The 22,673-nt window shown below is 34.9% G+C and overlaps 3 protein-coding genes across 7 annotated transcripts; 2 read left to right on the forward strand and 1 right to left on the reverse strand.

The window, feature by feature from the left end:
- The first annotated feature begins 1,659 nt into the window (after nucleotides 1–1,659).
- On the forward strand, nucleotides 1,660–3,102 carry LOC125216954 (homeobox-leucine zipper protein ATHB-40-like). Its single transcript, XM_048118744.1, has 3 exons — nucleotides 1,660–1,810; nucleotides 1,881–2,209; nucleotides 2,780–3,102. Exons 1-3 carry the CDS (start codon nucleotides 1,738–1,740, stop codon nucleotides 2,990–2,992), a joined length of 615 nt encoding a protein of 204 aa, XP_047974701.1. The 5' UTR covers nucleotides 1,660–1,737; the 3' UTR covers nucleotides 2,993–3,102.
- Nucleotides 3,103–5,711: 2,609 nt separating this feature from the next.
- On the forward strand, nucleotides 5,712–12,412 carry LOC125214408 (G-box-binding factor 1-like). Of its 5 annotated transcripts, none has more exons than XR_007175109.1 (13): nucleotides 5,712–6,203; nucleotides 7,887–8,038; nucleotides 8,401–8,457; nucleotides 8,572–8,658; nucleotides 8,774–8,863; nucleotides 9,019–9,191; nucleotides 9,309–9,363; nucleotides 9,494–9,542; nucleotides 9,619–9,833; nucleotides 10,817–10,897; nucleotides 11,591–11,631; nucleotides 11,716–11,865; nucleotides 11,991–12,412. XR_007175109.1 is itself a non-coding variant. In XM_048115424.1 (13 exons), the coding sequence occupies exons 2-13, from the start codon at nucleotides 7,979–7,981 to the stop codon at nucleotides 12,090–12,092; spliced, it is 993 nt and encodes a 330-aa protein (XP_047971381.1). In that variant the 5' UTR covers nucleotides 5,718–6,203; nucleotides 7,887–7,978; the 3' UTR covers nucleotides 12,093–12,412. The 5 variants fall into 5 exon arrangements, 3 of the variants coding, with proteins under 3 accessions (XP_047971380.1, XP_047971381.1, XP_047971379.1); XR_007175110.1 differs by having other exon boundaries at nucleotides 11,740–11,865; XM_048115424.1 differs by lacking the exon at nucleotides 11,591–11,631 and having other exon boundaries at nucleotides 5,718–6,203; nucleotides 9,619–9,639; nucleotides 9,742–9,833; nucleotides 11,740–11,865.
- Nucleotides 12,413–13,996: 1,584 nt separating this feature from the next.
- LOC125217117 (scarecrow-like protein 15) lies at nucleotides 13,997–15,704 on the reverse strand. The gene has a single exon (XM_048118944.1). The coding sequence runs from the start codon at nucleotides 15,599–15,601 to the stop codon at nucleotides 14,168–14,170; it is 1,434 nt and encodes a 477-aa protein (XP_047974901.1). The 5' UTR covers nucleotides 15,602–15,704; the 3' UTR covers nucleotides 13,997–14,167.
- Nucleotides 15,705–22,673: the final 6,969 nt, after the last annotated feature.

The raw sequence follows: 22,673 nt of genomic DNA on the forward strand, positions 1-22,673 counted from the left end.
TGTGCTACTGCTATATAACAATGTTTGTCGAAACTTTCTTTTAGTGTTGCTTCGTTACAATAGACTGTTACGTTCATGTAGAGTCACACCCCGTTTTAATTATCATGTTTCATGTTATACTTTAAAATTTTACTTTTATTATGAGACAAAAGAATAATCGTTTTTCGATATACTCCCTACGTCCCAGAAAGATTGTCTCAGTTCATTTTTTGCACTCGTTTTGCAAAAATAATAATAAATAGATAAAGTTGAAAGAAAGTAAAATAAAAGAAAGAATAATGTAGGAAAGACTATTCTCTACAATATTCTCTTTTACTATACTCTCTCTACTTTAACTATTTATTATTAATTTTGCAAAATGAGTGTGAAAAAGAAAATGAGACAATCTTTCTGGGACGGAGGGAGTATCTATCATCATGTTACTTTTTTTTCATTTCGATTTTGGATTTGGCTAAAAATAGGGGTGTTATCTCTTAATATATATATATATAGGGTTTTGATCTATGAAGACCAGATTTAAATACAGAAATGCAGAACACGGTCATACGTAAGACATTTTTAGGTCATAGTTAGTTTATTTTTAGGTCATGCTAACAAAGCATGACCTAAAATGATCTTAACATGACATAAATCCAAATCTTATAATATGACCTAAAACTACTTAATTATGACCTTCCGTGTTTTGGGTTAATTATTGACCATTAGATCATCTAATCCTAGGGCCAAGATTTGGGCTGCATTTCTGGATTTAAACGTATACTTGTTTTGATCATCTCCCTATATATATATATATACATTATCTTACTTTATCCATTTCATCACATGCATAATTATTTACTCCCTCCGTCCCGGCTAAGATGACACATTGCTTAGCCGACACGGGGTTTTAGGAGTTATTGGTTAAAAATTTAAAATGTTTAATTGGGGAGAGAGAAGGTGGGTGTAAGTATTAAAGTAGAGAGATAAAGAAAGATGGATATTTTAATAGGAGTGAGAAAAAATGGTTGAGTGTATTAATTGGAGAGAGAAAGTTACCAAAAAAGGAAATGTATCATCTTAGTTGGGACAAACTAAAAAGGAAAACGTGTCATCTTAAGCGGGACGGAGGGAGTAGTATGTACCCATGCACATATATAGTCATGACTCATGAATATGTACACCCTCCGTCCCATAATAGATGACACACATTCCTTTTTAGTTTGTCCTACAAAAATTTCATTTTTTGAAAAAAATTCTCTCTCACATTAATATAAATATACTATTTTCTCTCTTCATCTGACACACAAAACAACATCTCCTAAAATCTTGTGTCGTTCTTTAACTATGTCATGTACCATAGAAGAGAGGGAGTAGAACATAGTCATAGTCTCATAGACACCTTACTTACCACGTGCCTTAACAATTATCATGAGCCCATACTAAAACATGGTATATTGAAAAATAAATAAACGAGACTTATTTAAAGGCATACTTAATGCCATAGTATGAATAAAAAAATTTGTAAGTGATTGCTGATTAGTGTGATTAGTCTATGAGAATTGGGAAGCAGCTATCAGGGGCATTTCGGAAATTTGAAGTAAGCATCAAGTCCAATTACTAAAATCGAGCATTATAAATTAGGCATCAGATCGAGTGCTTATGAAACCTAAGCCACAACTAACTAACTCTCTCTATAATCCTTTCAACTTTGTAACCAATCACAGTGAGACTCATCCACAACATCAGGGATAGGACACCATGAGCCATGAATTTAGTGACATGTTTGACTACTGTTCTGTCGGAATAATCACCCAGTTTGTCCCTAAACAAGGTATTGTAAGTTGCAAGTATTAATTTAGGAAACTCTAAAAAAAATGTTTATATTGAATTTGAATGTGTAGGAGAGGCGAAGAGCGTAAAACCGCGGCGAAGACCGAGGAAGGGAAAAGGTGGTGAAGGCGAGGCCGAGGGTGGTGCGATGATGAGGAAAAGAAAGCTGAGCGAGGAGCAGCAGAGTATGCTGGAGCGGAGCTTCGGCAGCGAGCATAAGCTGGAGACCGAGAGGAAGGACCGGCTTGCAGCGGAGCTGGGTTTGGACCCGCGCCAGGTGGCGGTGTGGTTCCAGAACCGCCGTGCTCGCTGGAAGATTAAGAAGCTCGAGGAGGAGTTCTTCAAGCTCAAGTCCGACTATGAGTCAACTCTTGTTGAGAAATGCCACCTTCAGACCGAGGTCACCTTCCTCTCTCTTCATCTCCTCACAAACACTTTTTAATTCCAAATCAAGTTCATTACTTTTATCATGAAAAGATAATCACTAGTATACTGAGCGATTGTAGATCTAATGGCAACTTTTATAAAATGAGAAGTGAAAATCATAAGTATCAGTTAGAACCTGATATTCATGTGAATTAGGGAATTAATATTGAGTCAAGAACCGATATATTTTGTGATGTCAACTGATATTAATATATTTGTAAACTGATATAGTCTTGTGCTCAGATTTTTAAAAAAGCTTAGAAATTAACCAATCTCCTAATTCCTAATTAGTTAGTTAACCGAATTAGGTAGGGCGGAAAGGAGCCATGTTAATTTGTGAAAGAGATGACAAATTGAAGGAAATGGTAAGGTCCGTACATACATACTAGCTACGAATAGTTGTTTAGGATATGATGATGGTTGGTGGAGCATCACATGCACTCTTAAGTCTTACTACCACTTTCCAACACGCACGTGTCTATCTCCCACAATTAAGATTGAAATTTAAATTAAAAAAATGGAGTGGAAATGTGGATTAGTGCAGGTGTTAAAAATGAAGGAACAACTGAGTGGAGCGGAAAAAGAGATACAAAGACTGTCGGAGCATTGGGAGCTGGTGAGTGCCAACAACAGTCCAACTTCATCGCTGTCTGAATTTGGAATCGAGTGTTTAGACAACGTGTTTTGTATGCCGGATACGGTTACCAATTACGCACACACTTTTCAATGGGATGATCGTGTTTATTACATTGCTTAATTTAGGTCTGAATGTGGATTCAATGTGGATAGGCACAACTTAATTTATGTAAATTAATCCTTTTCTTAAATTCTATGCGTGGCTCCGTAGCTGCATACCAGTACACCAAAATCGAAGCTTCAAACTGTAATTCATAACTGAAAGATATAATCTCTCGTCACAGAGAAATAGTATGTCAAATAAGATTGACACAAGTTTTAATATGTTGGTAAAGTAAGAGAGAAGTAGAATTAATAGCTGAAATTGTGCAGTGGATGGCGAGACTCGTAAATAATACTCCCTCCGTCCCCCATTAAGAGTCACATTTTTCCATTTCGGTCTGTCCCCAATTAAGAGTCACACTTCATTTTTATCATAAATAGTAAGTAGGTCCCACATTCCACTAACTCAATTCACTCTCATTTTATTATAAAACCAATATAATAAAATGAGTCTCACATTCCACTAACTTTTTCAACCAACTTTTCTTTACATTTCTTAAAATCCGTGCCCGGTCAAAGAGTGACTCCTAATAGGGGACGGAGGGAGTAGTAAAAGACAATGAGAAAAATATTTTCATAAATAGATATTGATTGTTTTTATGGGATGGATGAAAAGGAAACACTCCCCTCCGTCCTATTGAAAATGACTCACTTTTTTTTTTAGTTTGTTCTAACCAAGATGACTCATTACTTAAAATGAAAATACTTTTTATCTCTACTGTACTCTTTTTCTCTTACTTTACTCTTCCACTTACACATAACATAAAGTTGCATAAAATTCCATACCGTCTAAAAAAGGGATTATCTTTCTTGGAACTGAGAGCGCATAATCTAATTCTATTGGAGGAGAGAGTAAAAATTTTAAATAAAATATTTATCAACTAATACAAAATGGACCACGGTCAAAGAGAGAGACCACCTCTGCAGTTTTTCTAAATAGCCATATGACATGGCAGTAGACTAATTGGAACCGATAAACATGGTCTAATTGAAGGCGTCGATTATCATATGTACTAATCATTTTTCTTAGTCAAGTTTTTTCTAATTATATTCGGAGTTAGATTTTTGTCCTATGAAGTTTTTGATGTTATACTCCTTACATTCTATTATAAATAATTGTTTTTTTTTTATTATCTTACTACAAGTTATTGGTTTTCATTTTTAGTAAAAGTAAAGAATTATTTTTTCTTACTCTATATTCTCTTTATTCACACCCTAAATATTTATATTTTATTCCTTTTTCATCTTAATTCAACCACTATCATTTACTTAAAATCTCGTGCGCGAAGAATATTTCTACTTTATTCCTTTTTTCATCTTAATTCAACCACTATCATTTACTTTAAATCTCGTGCGCGAAAGAAATTAATCACTTGTAGAAGAACGTAGGGAGTAGCAATTATCCTTAAAATGCTAGCTAATTATGTAGTGTGTTGTTTCAATTTGATTATTAAAAACCAAGAGCATTTTAATCATTTATGCTACTAAACTTCAATTCATTTGAATGTAAATCTAAATAGTATCAAAATAGTTATTTAAATTAACCATCTATAAACAAACTTAAACTTAAATACTAGTATTAAAGATAAGATCAAAATAAGAGTGGCATCTAAATCTAGAAATACAGCCCAAATTTTGGCTTTAGGATTAGATGATCTAATGATCAATAACCAAAAATACGGAAGATCATAATTAAGCAGTTTTAGGTAATATTATAAGATTTGGGTTGAATGTCGTGTTAAGATCATTTTAGGTCATTCTTTGTTAGAGTGACCTAAAAATAGACTAACAATGACCTAAAAATGTCATGCGCATGATATTATTTTGCGTTTCTATATTTAAATCTAGTTTTTCATAAATTAAAACCCATTACATATATATTTATTTTTTATACTAACAAAATTTGAAAAAGTAATTAGGAACTGTTTTACAGTAGTCTATTTTTCATGATCTAAGATACAATGTACTCCCTCCGTTCGGTGATAGCGGAGACGTTTCTTTTCGACACGCGGCTTAAGAAAATTTGTGTTATTTGAGTTAAAGTAAATGAAGAATAAAATAGAAACTGAAAAAGGTAGAAAGATGAAGAGAGTGTAAAGTAAGATAGAGTAAAAAATAAGTGAGAAGAAATGTGTGGACTTTTACTAAATAGGAAAATGACTCTACTACCGCGGAACGTACTAAAATGGCAAAATGATTCCACTACTATAGAACGGATGGAGTAATAATTTTAGATGGATATAATACAATTCGTTGTCAAAAATGAGAATCCAAATTACTACTCCCTCTATCCGCCGTTAAATGTCTCATTTTTCCTTTTTCGTCCGTCCGCCATTAAATGTTTCATTTCACTTTCACTATAATTGATAAGTGGACTCTATATTCCACTAACTCATTCCACGCATATTTTATTATAAAATTAATATATAAAAGTAGAGCCCACATATCACTAACTTTTCTTCCCACTTTACTATATAAATTCAAACAAATTTTTAAAATTTGTGCCGGTTAAATATGAGATATTTAATTACGGACGGATGACGTATATACATTGATTTAAAAAATCAATTTCTTCGAACTATAATAAACATAAACATTACTATAAAATAAATGTCATATTTTGGTGGACCATGCACACCAAACTATACTCCCGCTTCCAGAATCTTCTTACCGCGAGTTTTACTAGTAATAAATTAAGTAGAAATATGTTAATGTGTAGGGCAGCAAATCAATTAAAAAAAGTTATCCGTAAGGAAAGAAAAGAAAAAAGGAAAAAGAAAAACAAAAAAGTCGGGCATGAGTCATCGCAAACACTTGGTTGCCGCGTCACGTCTATCCACTCAGTTTCCGCCAGCTGGATTCCTCTTCCCCCTCACGCGTCACCCTCCAAAACCCTACCCATCCACCCACCCCATGCCGCAACCGTGCTCCACCACCACCATCACCGCAGTTACTTCACTTTAATTACCTCTACTCATTCATTTTCGATTTTTCCGCTACTTCACTACTTCCTCATGATTTCTGCGTAGCGGCTCAGTTTTTCGATTTCTGGTTTCCGTTTTTCCTCTCCTCAACTTCAGGGAACAGAATCTTACCGTTGGATCTCAGCTAGATTCACGGCTGTCTGTGTCTGCTGTAGTTAATTTCTAGGCTTGTAATTACCGCCAACAACTGAAATTGAGCTTCTCGCCTGCCTGACTCGGATTCCTTTTCCTTCCACCTCATACCAGGTCTGTCTCCTTTCTTTTCTCTGTCTTGTTTCTCTCTCTTACTGTTTTTTTTAACAGATTTACACTACACAATACTCACCTAGATGTTCAATTATGGGTCTTTTAGTTTTATCTTTTTGTTTTTATTCATTATGTTTACTGAGGAAACGGGATTTGCGGGTTAGGAATTGGAATATGACTTCGAAATTGATGCCTTAGCTTTAGATTCTTGATAAATTGAGCTTGTAGTTTATTAATTGAGTTGTCGAATTGGTTTTAAGTTATGATTGGATACTGAATCCCTCCAAAGTCAAGTGGTTGTAAAGCATAATTGGATGCTTATTGGTTTGGAATCCAAGATAATCTTGGTAATGGGGGGATTTACGAATGGCATGCATCTTCATGATGCAATTTCTAGTCATTTTTATTTGTTATATTTTCGAGTTTCCATATGTCATTAATATGAAATTAGAAATCATTAGATAGGTGTACTCTGAGCAGCTAAAGGTGCAATTTTTATTATTACAAAGTTCAGTCTGCAGTGCCTGACATGCTTGAGATCAACCTTTTAGAGCAACTGATTAATCAATGTGTTTGATCATTCACTTCTTTATGTTGCACAAGGGGTAGAAGGATTCAATTTAACTATACAGCTTTATGGTTGTGAGGACTGTGCATTATACTTAATTTGGAGATTCATATGCTACTTTTCTGTGTTATCCTCACGGGATTAAATGTCAACTGATTTGTTGTCAGTCCTTAACTGAATGTATCATTTTGGCTCTAGGCCTATTGCTTTACAGCTTGTTCTTTTGGAATTCAAGCAGGATGCTGTGTGCTTCTGTTCCCTAGCTCTAACATGCGATTATAGGCTGTTCTCTATTAGATATTCATGTTTCAATTATTAATTGTTGGCTCAGTGAGTGAAGAAGTACGAAATGTAAGAGCATTTGCATGTTCTTTTTGTCCTCTTTTCTTGTACTAACACAAAAGATACGAGCTTGAGTTCAAAATAGGACACCTTTAATAAGCTGCATATGCCATAACATATAACTTGGTCATGCTGCTCTTTGCAGATAATTCTATTTGTTGACATATAAATTCGTTTTGACTTGGATATAATTATCAACATGAGTATTTTCTAGTTTTTACCTCAGCATTTCTCATATCCTTTTCTTTTCCCACTCTAGCTGGTAGTAGCAATTATCAATTTCCAAACTTCGATGGTTGAATTATGTGGCCAACTGGCCATATATATTTATATGCTGTTGATGACAGATTCTATCTATTGGTCTCAAATAACTTCTGTAATATAGTTTTATGTGATAGCAAACAACTAGATAATTTGAATATTGTTATGCTGTTTATTAAGTTTCCCCCAAGTTTCACTGAATGAAGTACCTGCAAGATGCTCAACTCTGAGAATAAGTTGCAGACAACTAACACTAAATGCTGACATCATATACATCTTCCAACTGTAGGTCAGAAGATCTTGACAGTGCTCCATGCTGTTATATGCATTTAGTACTAGGTGTTCAGGCAGCTTTGCTAGATGTCCATTGCGATATCTTATATCTGTTCTATTTGTTGAAAGCTACTATCAACTATCAAGAATGTTGGTGTTGATCTTCCATTTACTGCCTTCATAATGTCACCCTATGTTGAAGCGTGCTTTTGACTAATTGCCTTAATGCATTTCACCAGGTTTTATCTCTTTTATTGTAAAGTACCAAAATCCGGTAAAAGAATCACCCAAACAGGGTTAGAAATTTTGGGTACAATCTGTTGCTGTTCTAATGGGCACCGGGGAAGAAAGCGCTCCATCAAAATCATCCAAACCTGCATCCGCAGCGCAGGTATTAATTTGTTCCCTTGAAGATATATGTGTTTCACATGATATTTAACGTGCTACAAATTGCAATATCCCCTTTAACCTTCTGCATTTACAACATCCCTAAATTAATAAATTTTTTGACAAAGTTTGTCCACTGCTACCGTTGAATAATTGAGGATATTGCAATTACAAAAATTAAAGGTGGTGTTGTAATGGAAACTGTCAAAAATTGTGTAAAAGTTGAAAATTCAGGTAAAGGCTATGCATCAATTTGCAGCAAGTAACCCCTTATCTCTCTTGTAATTTCTTTGGTATTGCTAATTAAGAACTAAACTTTGCATCTGGCCTAAATTAATATCCATAAGCTTGGTGGTTAAATTCCAGGAAGCACCCGCTACACCTAATACGCCTGTGTATCCTGATTGGTCAAGTAATATGCAGGTTAGCATGTTTGTTTTGGCTTTCATTGCTTACAAAGTTTGTAAGTTTTTCTTTCTTTGATTGAAGAAGATTTCTGCCTCTTTTAAAGCATATTTGGGATTTTCTTATTTACAGGCCTTTTATGGTGCTGGGGCAGCTCCACCTTTCTTTGCCTCAACTGTGGCTTCACCCACTCCCCATCCTTACATGTGGGGAGGTCAGGTGAGAATTCTGGAATATCTAGCTTCATACATGCACATGAAATATACTAAAATTATGTTGCAGATTGTTCGTACTCATGGTTTTATATATTATTTTCTTTTACTTGTTTTTTCAGCACCCTATGATGCCACCTTATGGGACCCCAGTTCCATATCCAGCTTTATATCCTCCTGGGGGAATCTATGCTCACCCTAATATGGCTACGGTAATAAAAAATTCTCAGTCTTTAGTGTCTAAAGGTTTGAGTGAACTCAAACACCTTTTAACTTAAGTTTTTTATACCAATTTGTTTGGCAATATAATTTCTAAGGAATTTCTAAAACTTGACATTACCTCTTTCTTCCTTGTTGCTCCTTACAGCCACCAGGTTTTGTACATGGGACTGCAGAATCAGATGGGAAAGGAACTGATGGGAAGGACCGCTCGTCAAGCAAAATAACCAAGGGGGCTTCAGCAAATCATGGCATGATTAGTGGAAAGAGTGGGGATGGTGGGAAAACAGCTTCTGGCTCTGGAAATGATGGTACCCACAGGTGATCTGACACATATTTTATGTTTATTTTGCTTATTTTTCTTGTCTTATATGATAAAAAATCTGGACATCTACTGTTTGATGTTCAGTTCTGATTGTTAAATTTTCTCATAAGCAGTGCTGAAAGTGGTAGTGAAGGTTCATCAGATGCAAGTGATGAAAACAATAACCAGGTCAATTCTTCAACCTATACAGAAGATTTTATATTCTATATTTCTATGTATAATATTTTAGAGTTCTATTCTGTTGGCATATGTAGCAGAATGTTTTTAATTGAAGCATACAATTTTACACATTTTCTAGGACTTCTCGGCATCCAAGAAAGGAAGCTTTGACCGGATGCTTGCTGATGGTTAGGGTTCTTTAATTCCCACCAACATTTTGTTTTGTAATATCTTCGAATTTATGAGATTGTGATTTTATATCAGGGGCTAACGCACAGAACCATGGTGTCCCTACTAATTTCCCAAATTCTGTTCCTGGCAATCCTGTAGTATCTGTCCCTGCAACTAACTTGAATATTGGCATGGATTTGTGGAATGCTACTCCAGCTGGATCTGGGCCCATGAAATCCCGGCCAAATTCAGTTGGTGTTGCTCAGGCTGTTGCTCAATCTGGCATGATGAATGATCAGTGGATTCAAGTATACATACTTTCCTTTAAATTGCTACTAGTCTTGTTTGATTTCATTTATCCAAACTTCCATATTGTTGTGGCGACTTTGTTAACATTGTTTTTCGGAAGGTCGCGGACTTTCTTTTCTGATAATTGACTCCTTAAAAACATCACTGAGGCACAACATCCACTTGCTTTTCTTGATGATTAGCTACTTTCAACACCTGATCCATATAATTGACTTTATGTTTTCTTGGTCCTATCTGCTCTTGTTGTCAACTGAGTGACTAAATTTCTGAGCTCATGCCAAGTTTTTTTTAATTACCATGAAGTTTTAGCAGACTCCAAAGTACGTCAAGAACAGCGTAGCTCTAAACCTGATTGGCTTTACCCCTTGACAAAAGAACAATAATTGTGTTTTGTTTTAACTTCTAACTATTAAACTTTGTTTATTGAAGATATTCTAGTTCAATGGACACTGGTCGTTGTATATTTCTGTCTTTGTGACAGATCTCAACTCAGAATTTGTAATAGCAAGGACTATGATACAATAGTAGATTTAGGATTATTTACCTTTTTTATTCTTAAAGTAACAGTATTACAGATAGCTCTTTTTTTATGCTGGACTTCAGCACAGGATCTAGAAATTTAGTTTTCCTTCTTGAGTTGGTTGGGAGGATTGAAAAATGAACGTGGCAATGGAAAATAGCATGAACAGTATCCTGGGGCATCACTGTTTAGTTGTAATAAAAGGATTGATGTCGTGAATGTCTTCTGGTGCATGCATTACAGTTTCCTGAACTCTGGACTGTAATCCTTGTGGTGGCTGTCCTTTCTTCAGTTTTATATGTTTTTCTGTCTCTAGTTTGCCTTAGACATAACAATTTCTTTTTAATCTTTAGCTGTTTATGTACTGGTTCTTATTTTCCTCCTTTAAAAAAATTATTAATGAGAATGAATGCCCTTAAAATTAGTCATCCATACTGAAAAGGATTTTGCACTCTTTTCCAGCAGGACGAACGTGAATTAAAAAGGCAGAAGAGAAAGCAATCTAATCGTGAGTCTGCTCGGAGGTCAAGATTACGGAAACAGGTATGTCCATTTCTTTTGTTCAATATCCCTTTTTCTATTGCATCACTGACCTATTGTAGTACTGAAATTAGATTCAGGGTCAAATCTAGATATTAGTGATGCTATAGTTATCTAATTGACTCTACAAGTCTCGCATGATTTTCGAATTCCAAGTTCAATCAATGACTTGGCATCAATCACTTGATTAATTGTTTTGATTATTGATTAGATATTACTTGCATTCAGCACTTCCAGTACTAAACTAGTTTTCTCAAAATTACATTACGACATTGTTGTTGAGGTTTTCAAGTAATTTTAATTGCTAAATATGTACCATTGGTGTGCAAATTTTTTGGTTGGATAGGAATTCAATCGAGTCCGAGTTAGGCTTAGCTCACTGTCAATTTTTTATTATGTTCAAAATATATAAAAAGCAAGATAAGTGTAGTTCCTCTTTTGCGGGCAGCATCTAATAGTCTAAAACCACTCCTCTAACGTCAATGACTTTTATATTAACCCTTCTGACACATCAAGAGCCGGAACTCTTCCCTATTTTCTTCAAAGGTGCTGGCTAGTGGCTGCTTTTTTTTGGTTGCTTCTTTTTTTGATAGAAAATGTATTCTCTTGAGTTAAGTCTTGATGTCTCTACTCTCTACTCTCTACTAGTGGATTATAAAGGAAATGATATGAAATAGTCACTTGGCTATAATCTAGGTTCATATATTGGAAGGACTTATCTGGCGTTCTGAATATCAGTGAGTCTAAATAAGTATTTGTAGAATCTATCAAATTTAGTTGTTAATCAAAATAATGGGAATATTTCCACTAAATATTTAAAGATGCCTCTTGTATGTTCTTGGTAGGCTGAGTGTGAAGAGCTACAGCACAGGGTGGAATCATTAAATAGTGAGAATCGTAGTCTCAGAGACGAGCTACAAAGGCTTTCTGAGGAATGCGAGAAACTTACATCAGAGAATAACTCTATAAAGGTATGTTGTTCTTTTTCTGTTCTTTATTTTTCTGGTTTTCCAGTGTTGTAAAGTGTTTCATTTTCCAATGATATATGTGTAATGTTTATGATGATGAAACTCTTGTTTTTTTTTCGGTGATGCAGGACGAGTTAACTAAAATGTTGGGGGCAGACGCCGTAAGTAAATTAGAGAATGGCAAGTCAGATACACATGGGTGCAGTGGAGATGAAGAAGGTAACTGTTAGTGAGAAATTGACAAGCTGCGTAGAATTTTCTCTTTAGTTTGAAGTCATACTGCTGTGCTTACTAATCCTCTTAATATCCCTAATTCTTCTACTAGTGTTGTAATACTTAAATTAACTTTAGGTATACCAGGAGTAAGGATCCCATTCTGTTTTTAAATTTAGTGATGGAGTAATTTTATGGCTTCTGTTGCTTCTAACCGAATGTATTTCTTTTTCCTTGAGCATCCAAGATGTAATTCTTTCTTCTCTTGTTGGAGATGTAACATTAATACAAGTCTCAACTATCATTATAATATTTATACTAGTGACTTTTCATATCATACATCTTGCAATCTCTCTGAGCACTGATTTCATCATTTGAGCGTTGGAGGTGAAAAACAGAACTTAAGAAATACTTTCCCAGTCAACAAAAACAGTTTCATTTTACAATTGTGGTCTGTCCACCACATACTTTTGTTAAGAAATTTTCTTGAAACTTGTTCTGGTTTTGTGTTTTTGCTTATTTTATCTATTTTTATCTATCATAATTTATTAATTGCATAAATGACTGAATGAGTCAATGAGACTATTTTTATTTGATAGACTGGGGAAAAATATCGAAATAATGGCCTTATCGTGCCAAAAAAATACCAAATTTTTTGTATGCCGTGACTTTCAGTACGGTATGATACTTTACCGAAAGATTCTGGTAAGGTAACGGTATGAATTTTCAAATACCGCGGTGTACCGTTGCATACCGAAATTCGGTATATACAGGTATATACTGTAAACTAAGGTATATATCACAAAAATATAAACACAATTATATATAAAATATAGTATTTTATATATTTTTAAATTATAAAATCTATTGTGAAATATAAATATAAATATAAATATAAATATAAATATAAATATAAATATAAATAAATTATATTTAATTTATTTTTAAAATTATAAATATAAATAATATTTTAAAAAACTCTAATTTTCTATTTTAATTGATGTTGAAAGTCAGGTATACCGCCAAAAGTAAGGTATACAGAACTTTGGTACGGTATACCGAAAATGAGGTACAATATCGGTATGGAAATTCGTCATACCGAAAATAAGGTATACCGAAGTGCGGTATATCATAAACTTTGGCAAGGTAAAGGTATGACTTTTTCGCATACAATATTTACAGTAAAATATATGGTATGGTGGTTTTGGTAAGGCCCCAAGGAGAGTATAACAATTTTAAAATAAAAGAGGCCACTTAATAGGTTTTATCCAGCTAATTGGCCCAATTATGTTGGACGAGGTCCAAGTTTCGCTCCAATAGGCCCCAAGGAGAGATAGATTTGCTTTTGCCGAACTTTTTGCCACACTAATTTTCAGACTAACAGACATGGATGGAACTATTGGGTTTAATGGTGATCGTTCAATGCGAGTTTAATTAATATGTGTATGCTGAGTTTAATTCATCTGTTGTTGATAAGAAATTACAGAGGCAAGTTGTTATTGAACTCAAACATCGCCTCATTAGTCATCAGACTCATCACAGATGCTACCTCATCTCTCAATCTTTTAAAAATAGAAATTATTTTCATTTTTATCTAATGAGATGAATCCAAAATAGATCCTTTTTTTACTTTATTAATTATGCATTAAAATCCATTTTGTTTCAAAAGTTTCTATATTTCAAAGACAGAGGGAGTATTATATAAATCAAACTTTTATTTTCATCATATTTAACTTATTTCTTCAACTCTTAACCTGGGCAACATGCTTACAAGCAGTTTTACAATTTTTTACAGTATTATTGAGTTTCACAAGATTTTGAATCTCATACCGAAAAGGCGAAAATGTATAAAGTAATTGTATGTGAAGTTTGATAGCTCAAATTTAATGGAAGTGTGTATTCAGAAAAGCGCAATCTAGAATGATAAGTGGAAAAGAGCAAATAGTAGTAGTATTGAAGAGAAGAGTGCAATGCAGTGATCCAGCTTAAACAGGAAGTACATGATAAGCAGGATATAATAAGGCAAGTTCCTAATTAAGTTGGGATTAAAGAGAGAGACTCATGTTCATCTCTGAGTTGAATTAATAAAAAGTTAAAACCTCCAAGCTGACGTGGCAACAAGCGGCCTATCATGCCAGCAAAGCAGCATCTCCGCCTGCCTCTTGACCACATGAAACCCTCTGACCTGCACTCTCCTCAGCAAACACTCCGCCTGAAACTCCGCAAACTGACTCAGCCCCACCTGCCTCATCCCCGCCCCCACCATCGCCTCCCTCCACGCCGCCCCCCTCCTCCCCGCCGCCTCCACCCCCTCCACTATCTTCGGATACACCACAAACTCCTCTATCTTCCTCATCCACTCCCCGCCCCCGTTGCTCAAATTCGCCGCCTCCAACGACTCCAGCAGCGTCGAATACACCTCCAGCCCCTCAATCACCGCCTGCCTGTACGACGCCGTCCCGAACCCCATCTGCCCCTCTCCGTCCACCTGCACCACCACCACCTGCGGCGCCACCCGCCGCAGATCGCTCAAAAACCCCGCCCCCACCTGCCGGAATATCGCCGGCGAGAGGACCACCGCCACCTTCTCCCCTTCCAGAAACTTGATCGATTTGAAGGAAAGGTACTCGAACGTCCGAATCGGAACGAAATCGATCTCGAATCCGATGCTCAATTCCCGCGCGAATTGAGTTAGGTTTTCGCTGATGAGCCGCGTCTGGGCCGCGTAGTCCTCGGGGACCAGCGCGGATATCCTCAGCGCCGGCCTGCGCGAGTTCTCCGATTTCTCAGAGAGCTCGCGGAGGAAGGAGGCCCAGTGGCCTCCTAGCCCGATGTCGAAGTCGACGACGTGGACGTGTGCGGACCCGTCCACGGCGTCGAGCACGGCCTGGTTGGCCGTGAAGCTCGAGAACATCGGGATCGGGGATATGCTGGAGAAGGTCTTGTGCGCCTTGATGGTTTGGATGATCTCCGAGTTCTGAGTCGACCCGGTGAGTAGCGATTGGAGGGCTTCCTTGAAGTAGAAAGCGGCTCGCTGTAACGGCTTTCCAGATGGCGATCTGAGCCGTTGATTCAGCCGCGCTAGTATCACTTGCCCGAGTTGGATCGAGTTCGTCTCGAAGCACTCGGCCAGCCGGATCAGCTCGTCCACGTAGTCGAACCCGACTTCCGCCAACGAGTTAGGGTTTTGCGTGTAGGGCTGGATGTCCGGGAGGAGGCCGAAATCGGAGGCGACGAATTGAGCGGACTCGTCGAAGGAATTGGCGGGAGGGAAGTCGGGGAGGGTCGGGTCGGGTTGGGGGAAGGGCTTGGAGACCGGGTTCGGGTCGTCGTGCAATCCCAAGTCTCTCATCAAAGAATCCCAGTCGTCCAATTGTGGGGTGATCAGCACATGATCCTCCAGTATGGAGGCCGGCTTCTGGTCCGCGACCGGGCTAGGGCTGCCTCGGAGATCGAGGACGGACTTGGGCTCGTACGCAGATGCTGGTTTCGGGTTCGGGTTGTTTGCAGGGAAGGGCACTTTCATTTCTTGCAATAACCAAAGGAGGAGGAGAAAGCAAAGGGGGGTTTATCTTTTTTTTTTTTCTTGGAAATGGGAGTTGAGAAATGGAAGAGGGGGGCTTTTTGTGGATGATCATTGTGGCCTTTTTAACTTTGCGTGCATGGGATGGCATGGTGGTGGGATCCGCAGACAATATCATACTAATATGAAAATCAAATTTATTTAATATTAATGAGATCTTAGTGTAGAGTAAATAAGCATGGAGTGGGGTAGGGTTGGAGTGAGGGAGAAGACTAAATTGGAGTGTTGATTGATGTATTTGTGGAAGCTTGTTGATGAAGACTACAATGTGCTGTCCTTACTTTGTTTGATTCTTCACCTTTTGATCCTTCACTAATTATTGTAGCTTTTCTTCCACAGACTTTTCACTTGATTAATTTCACGTTTATGACTCTTGTTTAATTAATTAGCGTCCCTTGATTAATTTTTACGGTTTTCATTTTCTAAGGAAATGTCGGAGAAGATTGTTGTAAGAATCATGGAAAGTTGCTTTCTCATAAGTATCTTTCTCGTGATTAGTATAGAGGTAGGTAGATTAGATGCATTTTAATGAGAATTTTGCATCCTAATTCCCTGTACTAACATTGATTCCATGGAATTGAATTGGTATATAATTAAGGATGTTTAAATTCTTTTTTTTTTCGGATGTGACTATACTTAATCATAAATTTATTTATAATAGATAAAAAAATATAACTAAATAGTACTTATATAATTAATTTATAAATCTATTAGTAGTAATTATACTGAGTGATGAGGACTTAATGGAGCGTCATAAAGGTCCAAAATAATATTTAGATCTATTTAAAACACAACTTAAAAAACTTTCATAGTACAAATTAAGCAAAGGATTATGAAATCACGCCGTCTCATTTTCTTCAAAAATCTTATTCCGATTGATTGTTAATTATAACTCTATTTATTCAATATTATGTTTATGAGTGACCGAACTGTCTTGTTATTGACCCCATATAAAAAGAAGGTAACTATTATGTCAACCTATAGTTCTACTCAAACTTAAATTTGGCTCAAACTAAAAAAACATTCGTTGATTTCTTCACGTCATAGCTATAAGAATATAGAATATGAAGAATAATAGTATGATTTGAAAATCTAATTTCCTAAGGTCAAACACATACTTCTCAACTCGTGCAGAGGAGCATATACCAGTATTTTTTTCGCATTTTGATGCTTAAGGAATTGTTGCCGAAATACATATACTCATAAAAAAAGTTCACTTTTGTACTTGGCTAACTACGAAATGACGTCGAAATCAATTATTACCAATTTTCTGTATGTATCAAACTTCGTAAGATGAAAATATATACGCACTTAGTATACAACTAACTTTATTTCAATTATCAATTTATTACTTCCAAAAATATTTCATTTAGTTTTCTGAAACGATCGGCGAATAAAGGGGAATATATCGAGTACATCTTTTTGCATGTTACATATAACCATTGTCTCTAAAATGTTGATCAAATAGTACTAGAGAAAAGGTAGAATTAAATGCTTCCGATTAGAATCAAAGTATTTAGGACAAGGGGTTGAAGGAGAAGTCTCCATCCAATCCAATGCATCCTATTCATCCTAAACCCTATTCAATCATTAGTAGATCCGAAATCTTATAATTAGATGATTTCCAGCAGTTTATGAAATGATACTGCATAGCAATTTTATATTTGATTGTTTAAGATTAATTTGTCTAGTGATATTCAAGATTGAATTCTCAAGATTAATTTTGTCACTAGTGAAATGCCAGGATTAATCCTAAAAATATCGAGTATTCTCTACTCAACCAAACAACATTCATAACACTCAATCTTGTCTAATTTGTCAAACCGAACACCACCCTCTTTATTGTGAGTCTGTTTGTCCCTTTCCTTTTGTAGTGTAATTTATTAATGCACTAAATAAAAAGTATTGATCTATGTTTGAATATAAGAGGAGGTATTTCTAGTGCAGTTTACATATTGAATTCAGTAAATTTACAAGTATGGTAGGTACTGTAGTAATTTATATAATAAGTTAATAACTGAATTATGTTTTGGATTTAAAGTGATAATTACTCTTAGTCAAAAGTGGCTCAAAATTAGTTAACTCCTGCAATGTTACTTAAGAATTTTAATGAAAATCTCTAGAAGAGACAATAATATGAGTGGAAACAAGTTGAGATTCAAGAAATTGATTGGATGATCAAGATGCATAGACAGCCAGCATCCTAAAAACTGTCATCTTTACTAGATGAGAGAATATATTGTTTGGGATATATAATCACTCATCATTAATATTATTCGAACCTGCCAAGGCCACTACTATCAAATAGTAAAATTTAATGAATTCTTTTGTTCTATATTTGAAAAAAATATTGTTTTCAAAAAATGAATAAACAAACACTACTACTTAATTCATACTATCAAATATAGGAGTATAATTTTACATCACGCATAAAACAAATTTCTAACTATAGCTCAAAATATGTTGTTATTACAAAGTCAATATGTATAATTTCATGTTCGAAGCATTGTTTGTGAATATCCATAAAGCTTGGAACACTTGTTAACATGCATGCATGATGAGGACCACAAATTGATTGAGAAAGGCCTTGTTAATAACATTAAATTTTGTAATTTATTTTACAAAAATGTTTGAAAGTGTGATTTTAGCTAGTCAACTACTCCCTCCGTCCCCCATTAAGAGTCACACTTTTTCATTTCGGTCCGTCCCCAATTAAGAGTCACATTTCATTTTTACCATAAATAGTAAGTAGGTTTCATATTCCACTAACTCAACTCACTCACATTTTATAATAAAATCAATATAAAAAAATGGGCCCCACATTCCATAACTTTTTCAACCAAATTTTCTTTACATTTCTTAAAACCCGTGCCCGGTCAAAGAGTGACTCCTAATAGGAAACGGAGGGAGTATTAAAACAAAATGATAATATTTGAGTGGAAGAGGTGGGTGCAATGCATGGTTTTATCACTATCACTAGGACCACTTTTATGTATGAAATAGTATATCATATAGTACTATCACAATATAGAATGACTTTCATAAATTTTCATGTAAAGATTTATGATCAACTTTATTGGGAAATTTTTTCTGCCACTCAATTATACACCGCCCATAATGGTCCTAAAGTTTCCCCCTAAAGAAGTTACTTTCATTGGTAACTTTTATCATGTTAGAGTGGACTATTTATAAAAATTTCTTTAGAGATTAAAAAGGATAAAGAAAAAAGGATCATACACTCAAGTTTCATATGATTGATTATTTATGTACAAAATATTGTTTTTGATAAATTGAACGAGTTGAAGTTCATCTTAAACAACAATAAGTGAAAGATGTATAATTAAACTTTTACTATAATTTTTAATTCCACCTAAATTCACAAAATAATAAAACTTGTAATTTCAATTATTTATACCATACCATTGTGTGTGTGTGTGTGTGTGTGTGCGTGTGTGTGTGTGTGTAATTGGGTGAGGAAATGTGACAGGCCTGATGAAAGGAACTGAAGTAGAAGAATATATGCTATTGCAATTATAATACCAAAAGGAAATACACTAAGGAAATTGGGTCTTCCTCTCCACCACCCCTACCTTTAATTTGTTTTCCACGTTCAACTTTAGTGGAAAAAGCATTCACCTTTTAAAAGGTGATTTTGGCCACATTTTTTCGTATAAATTATATCACGAAAACAAATATATTTGATTATGTGTTCATACCAAACTCTTAATTATAAACACTCATGTCATAATCATACTTGCACTAATGTCTTAATCAAAATTATCTATCGTGAACGTTTTCCTTTCGCATATATATATGTGGCAATTTTTATTTTATATTTTTTTGTATAAGAGAGCAAAAGATAAGTCTAGAATGTAAGAATTCCGCTAACTTTATTGCACTAATTAAATACAAATTTAACAAGTTGTGAGCTTATTTTTGGTGGACTTACTTTAGTATTCCACATGGGTAACGAGTTTGATATACTATTAAATAAATCTTGTCGAAACGAGTTTATGTTAATTAATTACGTTAATCAAGAAACAAATCGTACATATGTATCATTGATATCAAATCTATGTATATACTAATAAAGTGGAATGTCGTGTAGCGCTCTCTCTCCACCTCTTTCTCTCTATATATTAGTAGTATAGTTTGGAGCCTTTGTTCTAGCGGTAAAGAGTTTAGACATTGCTGACTGAGGTGCCGAGTTCGAGCTTCTCTTATTAACTTAGTGGAGATGTATTTCCTCCAAAAAAATCCTTGGGTTTATGAAGTATGGGACCACATACGGAGGAATCAGTCACTATAAAAAGTTTACCTAACATAGTTTTGTGTGTGTGAGTTGGTCAAACGATAGAGAGGTTAATGTCTAAGGTCAAAGGTTTCAGATTTGAGTACTCATCCGTTACTAGTTAATTATAAGCTTACTTTGTCCTAAGGTTCGAGTCCTCCGTTACTAGTTAATTATAAGCTTATACTAATATAAAAACTAATACTATAATTAATATAATGAATGAATTCGTTGAAAATGATTGATTCATTTAATTGTACTTCGGTGGGGTCGCACCCACAATCACATGGTATTATGGTAATTTATTTTAAATAACATGCAAAAAATCATGGATTCAAGTCATTCAATAGACGTTGGAACCTCGTTCCAATCTATATTGCCACTACATTCATCAATCATTGGAACCTTTGAGGGGTGGGGGAATTCGGAGCACCAAACTCCAATCCACAAAGTAAATCGTCACCACATAAGTCTTGTCTTCGTATTGCCACTACGAAGATGAACGCCTAACTAGGGTATGAAGCATGCCATCGGCTTCTTATGTAAACTAAGATATATGTTCCATCATTTGTGATGCAGTTCCAGCAATAGACGTTGGTGACGCCGAAAACGTGCCAAAAACGCTCCGTGTCATAATGGCTTAAATTCGCATGGTTCTTGCGAATCGGGATTAGAAATCAAAAGCATCACAACATCGTTTAGGGGACGAAAAAGATAATTTACTGTTTTTCGGGATTTATTTTTAATGTCCTAATTTTCGTTTTATTTCCTTTGGGTTTCTAGGGTTTTCCAAATGCTTATAAATAGCGCATGTCATTGTTTTTACTGCTGTTTTTATTTTATGGAGTAATATTAATTTCTTTACAAAGAATTATGGTTTCTTTGAGAACCTCCTAGTTCAAATATTCTCATATGGATTTTTGCATCAATTTGCACCAATAATACCATTATTAGCCACTTGAGATTCTACATGTGAAAATGGTATGCTCCGAGCCTAATGTTTCTAGTTCTTCTTTGCATAACACGCATCGATCATCCTCGATTCCTTTGATGTCACATCTGACCAATTTATCTTAGTGTAAAATTTTTTCTTACAAGATGAACCATATAAGAAGTGTTTCTCATTCTAGGGCGTAGTTTTTCCAAGCATGAACTAATTAATTTGACTCTTCTCTTTTTGTTTATAGGACTTACATAATTTTTCAAGGATAAAATGAAATCTAGAATGTCCATATGCATTCCAAAGTTGCATTTTCAAAGGGAATGTTTCACTATCACAATTATTATAGCCAATCTTGAGTTATTGCAGACAAATTAACTCTGGCCTCTGGGGGATAAACCCTCATTTATTCTTGCATTTGACGTTATTAGTATAAATAGCATTATATTTTCAATCAAGTTATATGAAGGATGTAATGATTTGAATAACTTTATTTAAAGTTTTGGCTGTCTATCTAGTAGTAGTACCTGAGCTAATAAAAGCCCAAGACACCTTTCGAAAATTTCAGTGTCGTTGTAATCTTTTGAGTATTATTTATACCTTTTTTAACATAATTTATGAATCCATAATAATCAACTTCTTTACAATTGTGGAAAAGTTAGAGCTACTGAAGAAAGGTAAAAAAAAAAAATTAAAAATTAAACGAAAAAGTATCATGCAGTTAAAATTAGGGAGACGGCTGATGATTTTGACTCTTGCCAAAGTTGTGATGGCGAAATCAATTTTGCAAAAAGCGACGTTTCAATCAGCCTTATTGCCACTTCGAATATTTCTTTTCGAATATTTTGCAAAAATCAACTCGCTTTTTAATTAACTGACGTAATGCAATTCCACCTCCTAGAAGTTTTAAATCATAAATATTTTCGTGAATAAAATTATTTCGCACATTATTGAATACTACTCCATGTATAATTATTTGTGACATTATTGTTTATAATAATATTAATCGTGATTTGCATGCCCTACTTTGCATCTCTATATTATTGATCCATCCATTCTACGTGTAATAATTTTGGCGCTTACTTAACTCATGAATCAGAAATTAAAGGGTCCTAATCAAATTGATATGACGGCGATTTTATTCACATAATATGATGATGAATTGATGATGGTGATGATGATTAAAATTTATAGGTATGCAATTAACTTTTAATATATGTATATTATAATTATTAAGGAGACAAAAGTAATAATAGTAAAGTGAAGAACTTAGTAGCTAAGTTTCGACAATACACGAAACACACACGGAAAATCAATAAGAAAAAGAAAAGAAAAAAAAGGAAGAATGAAGAAACTTGTAGCATACAAAAGTTAAGGGGTGATTGAGGGTGAGATTCTGACTAATACAATTCGTAAAAAGGATTAGTAGCCAACTCTCAAAAGCAAAGGCAAAATGTAATGTTTAGAACACAAAAGAGTTTGGAAAAACTGTGGAGGTGAATCAACCATATATGACACTAAAAAAGTATACTATGTGGATCCTTAATAACAATGTATATTACTAAATTGAATGTGGACAATTATTTGTACACGTATAAGTATAATTATTTGAAGTTGAGACATCATCCATGCATATCTTACAAAATGGATAATATCCTCTATACTTTGATGATATTTCCACTTCATATTCGCATTGTACTGAATATAAATATTTTGGTGTATGTAACAATATAATGAAGTTGAACTAATTGATTTTAAACCCCGATTAAAATGTTATTATCGTG

This window comes from Salvia hispanica, chromosome 3 (assembly GCF_023119035.1).
Source record: "Salvia hispanica cultivar TCC Black 2014 chromosome 3, UniMelb_Shisp_WGS_1.0, whole genome shotgun sequence".
Lineage (NCBI taxonomy): Eukaryota > Viridiplantae > Streptophyta > Magnoliopsida > Lamiales > Lamiaceae > Salvia > Salvia hispanica.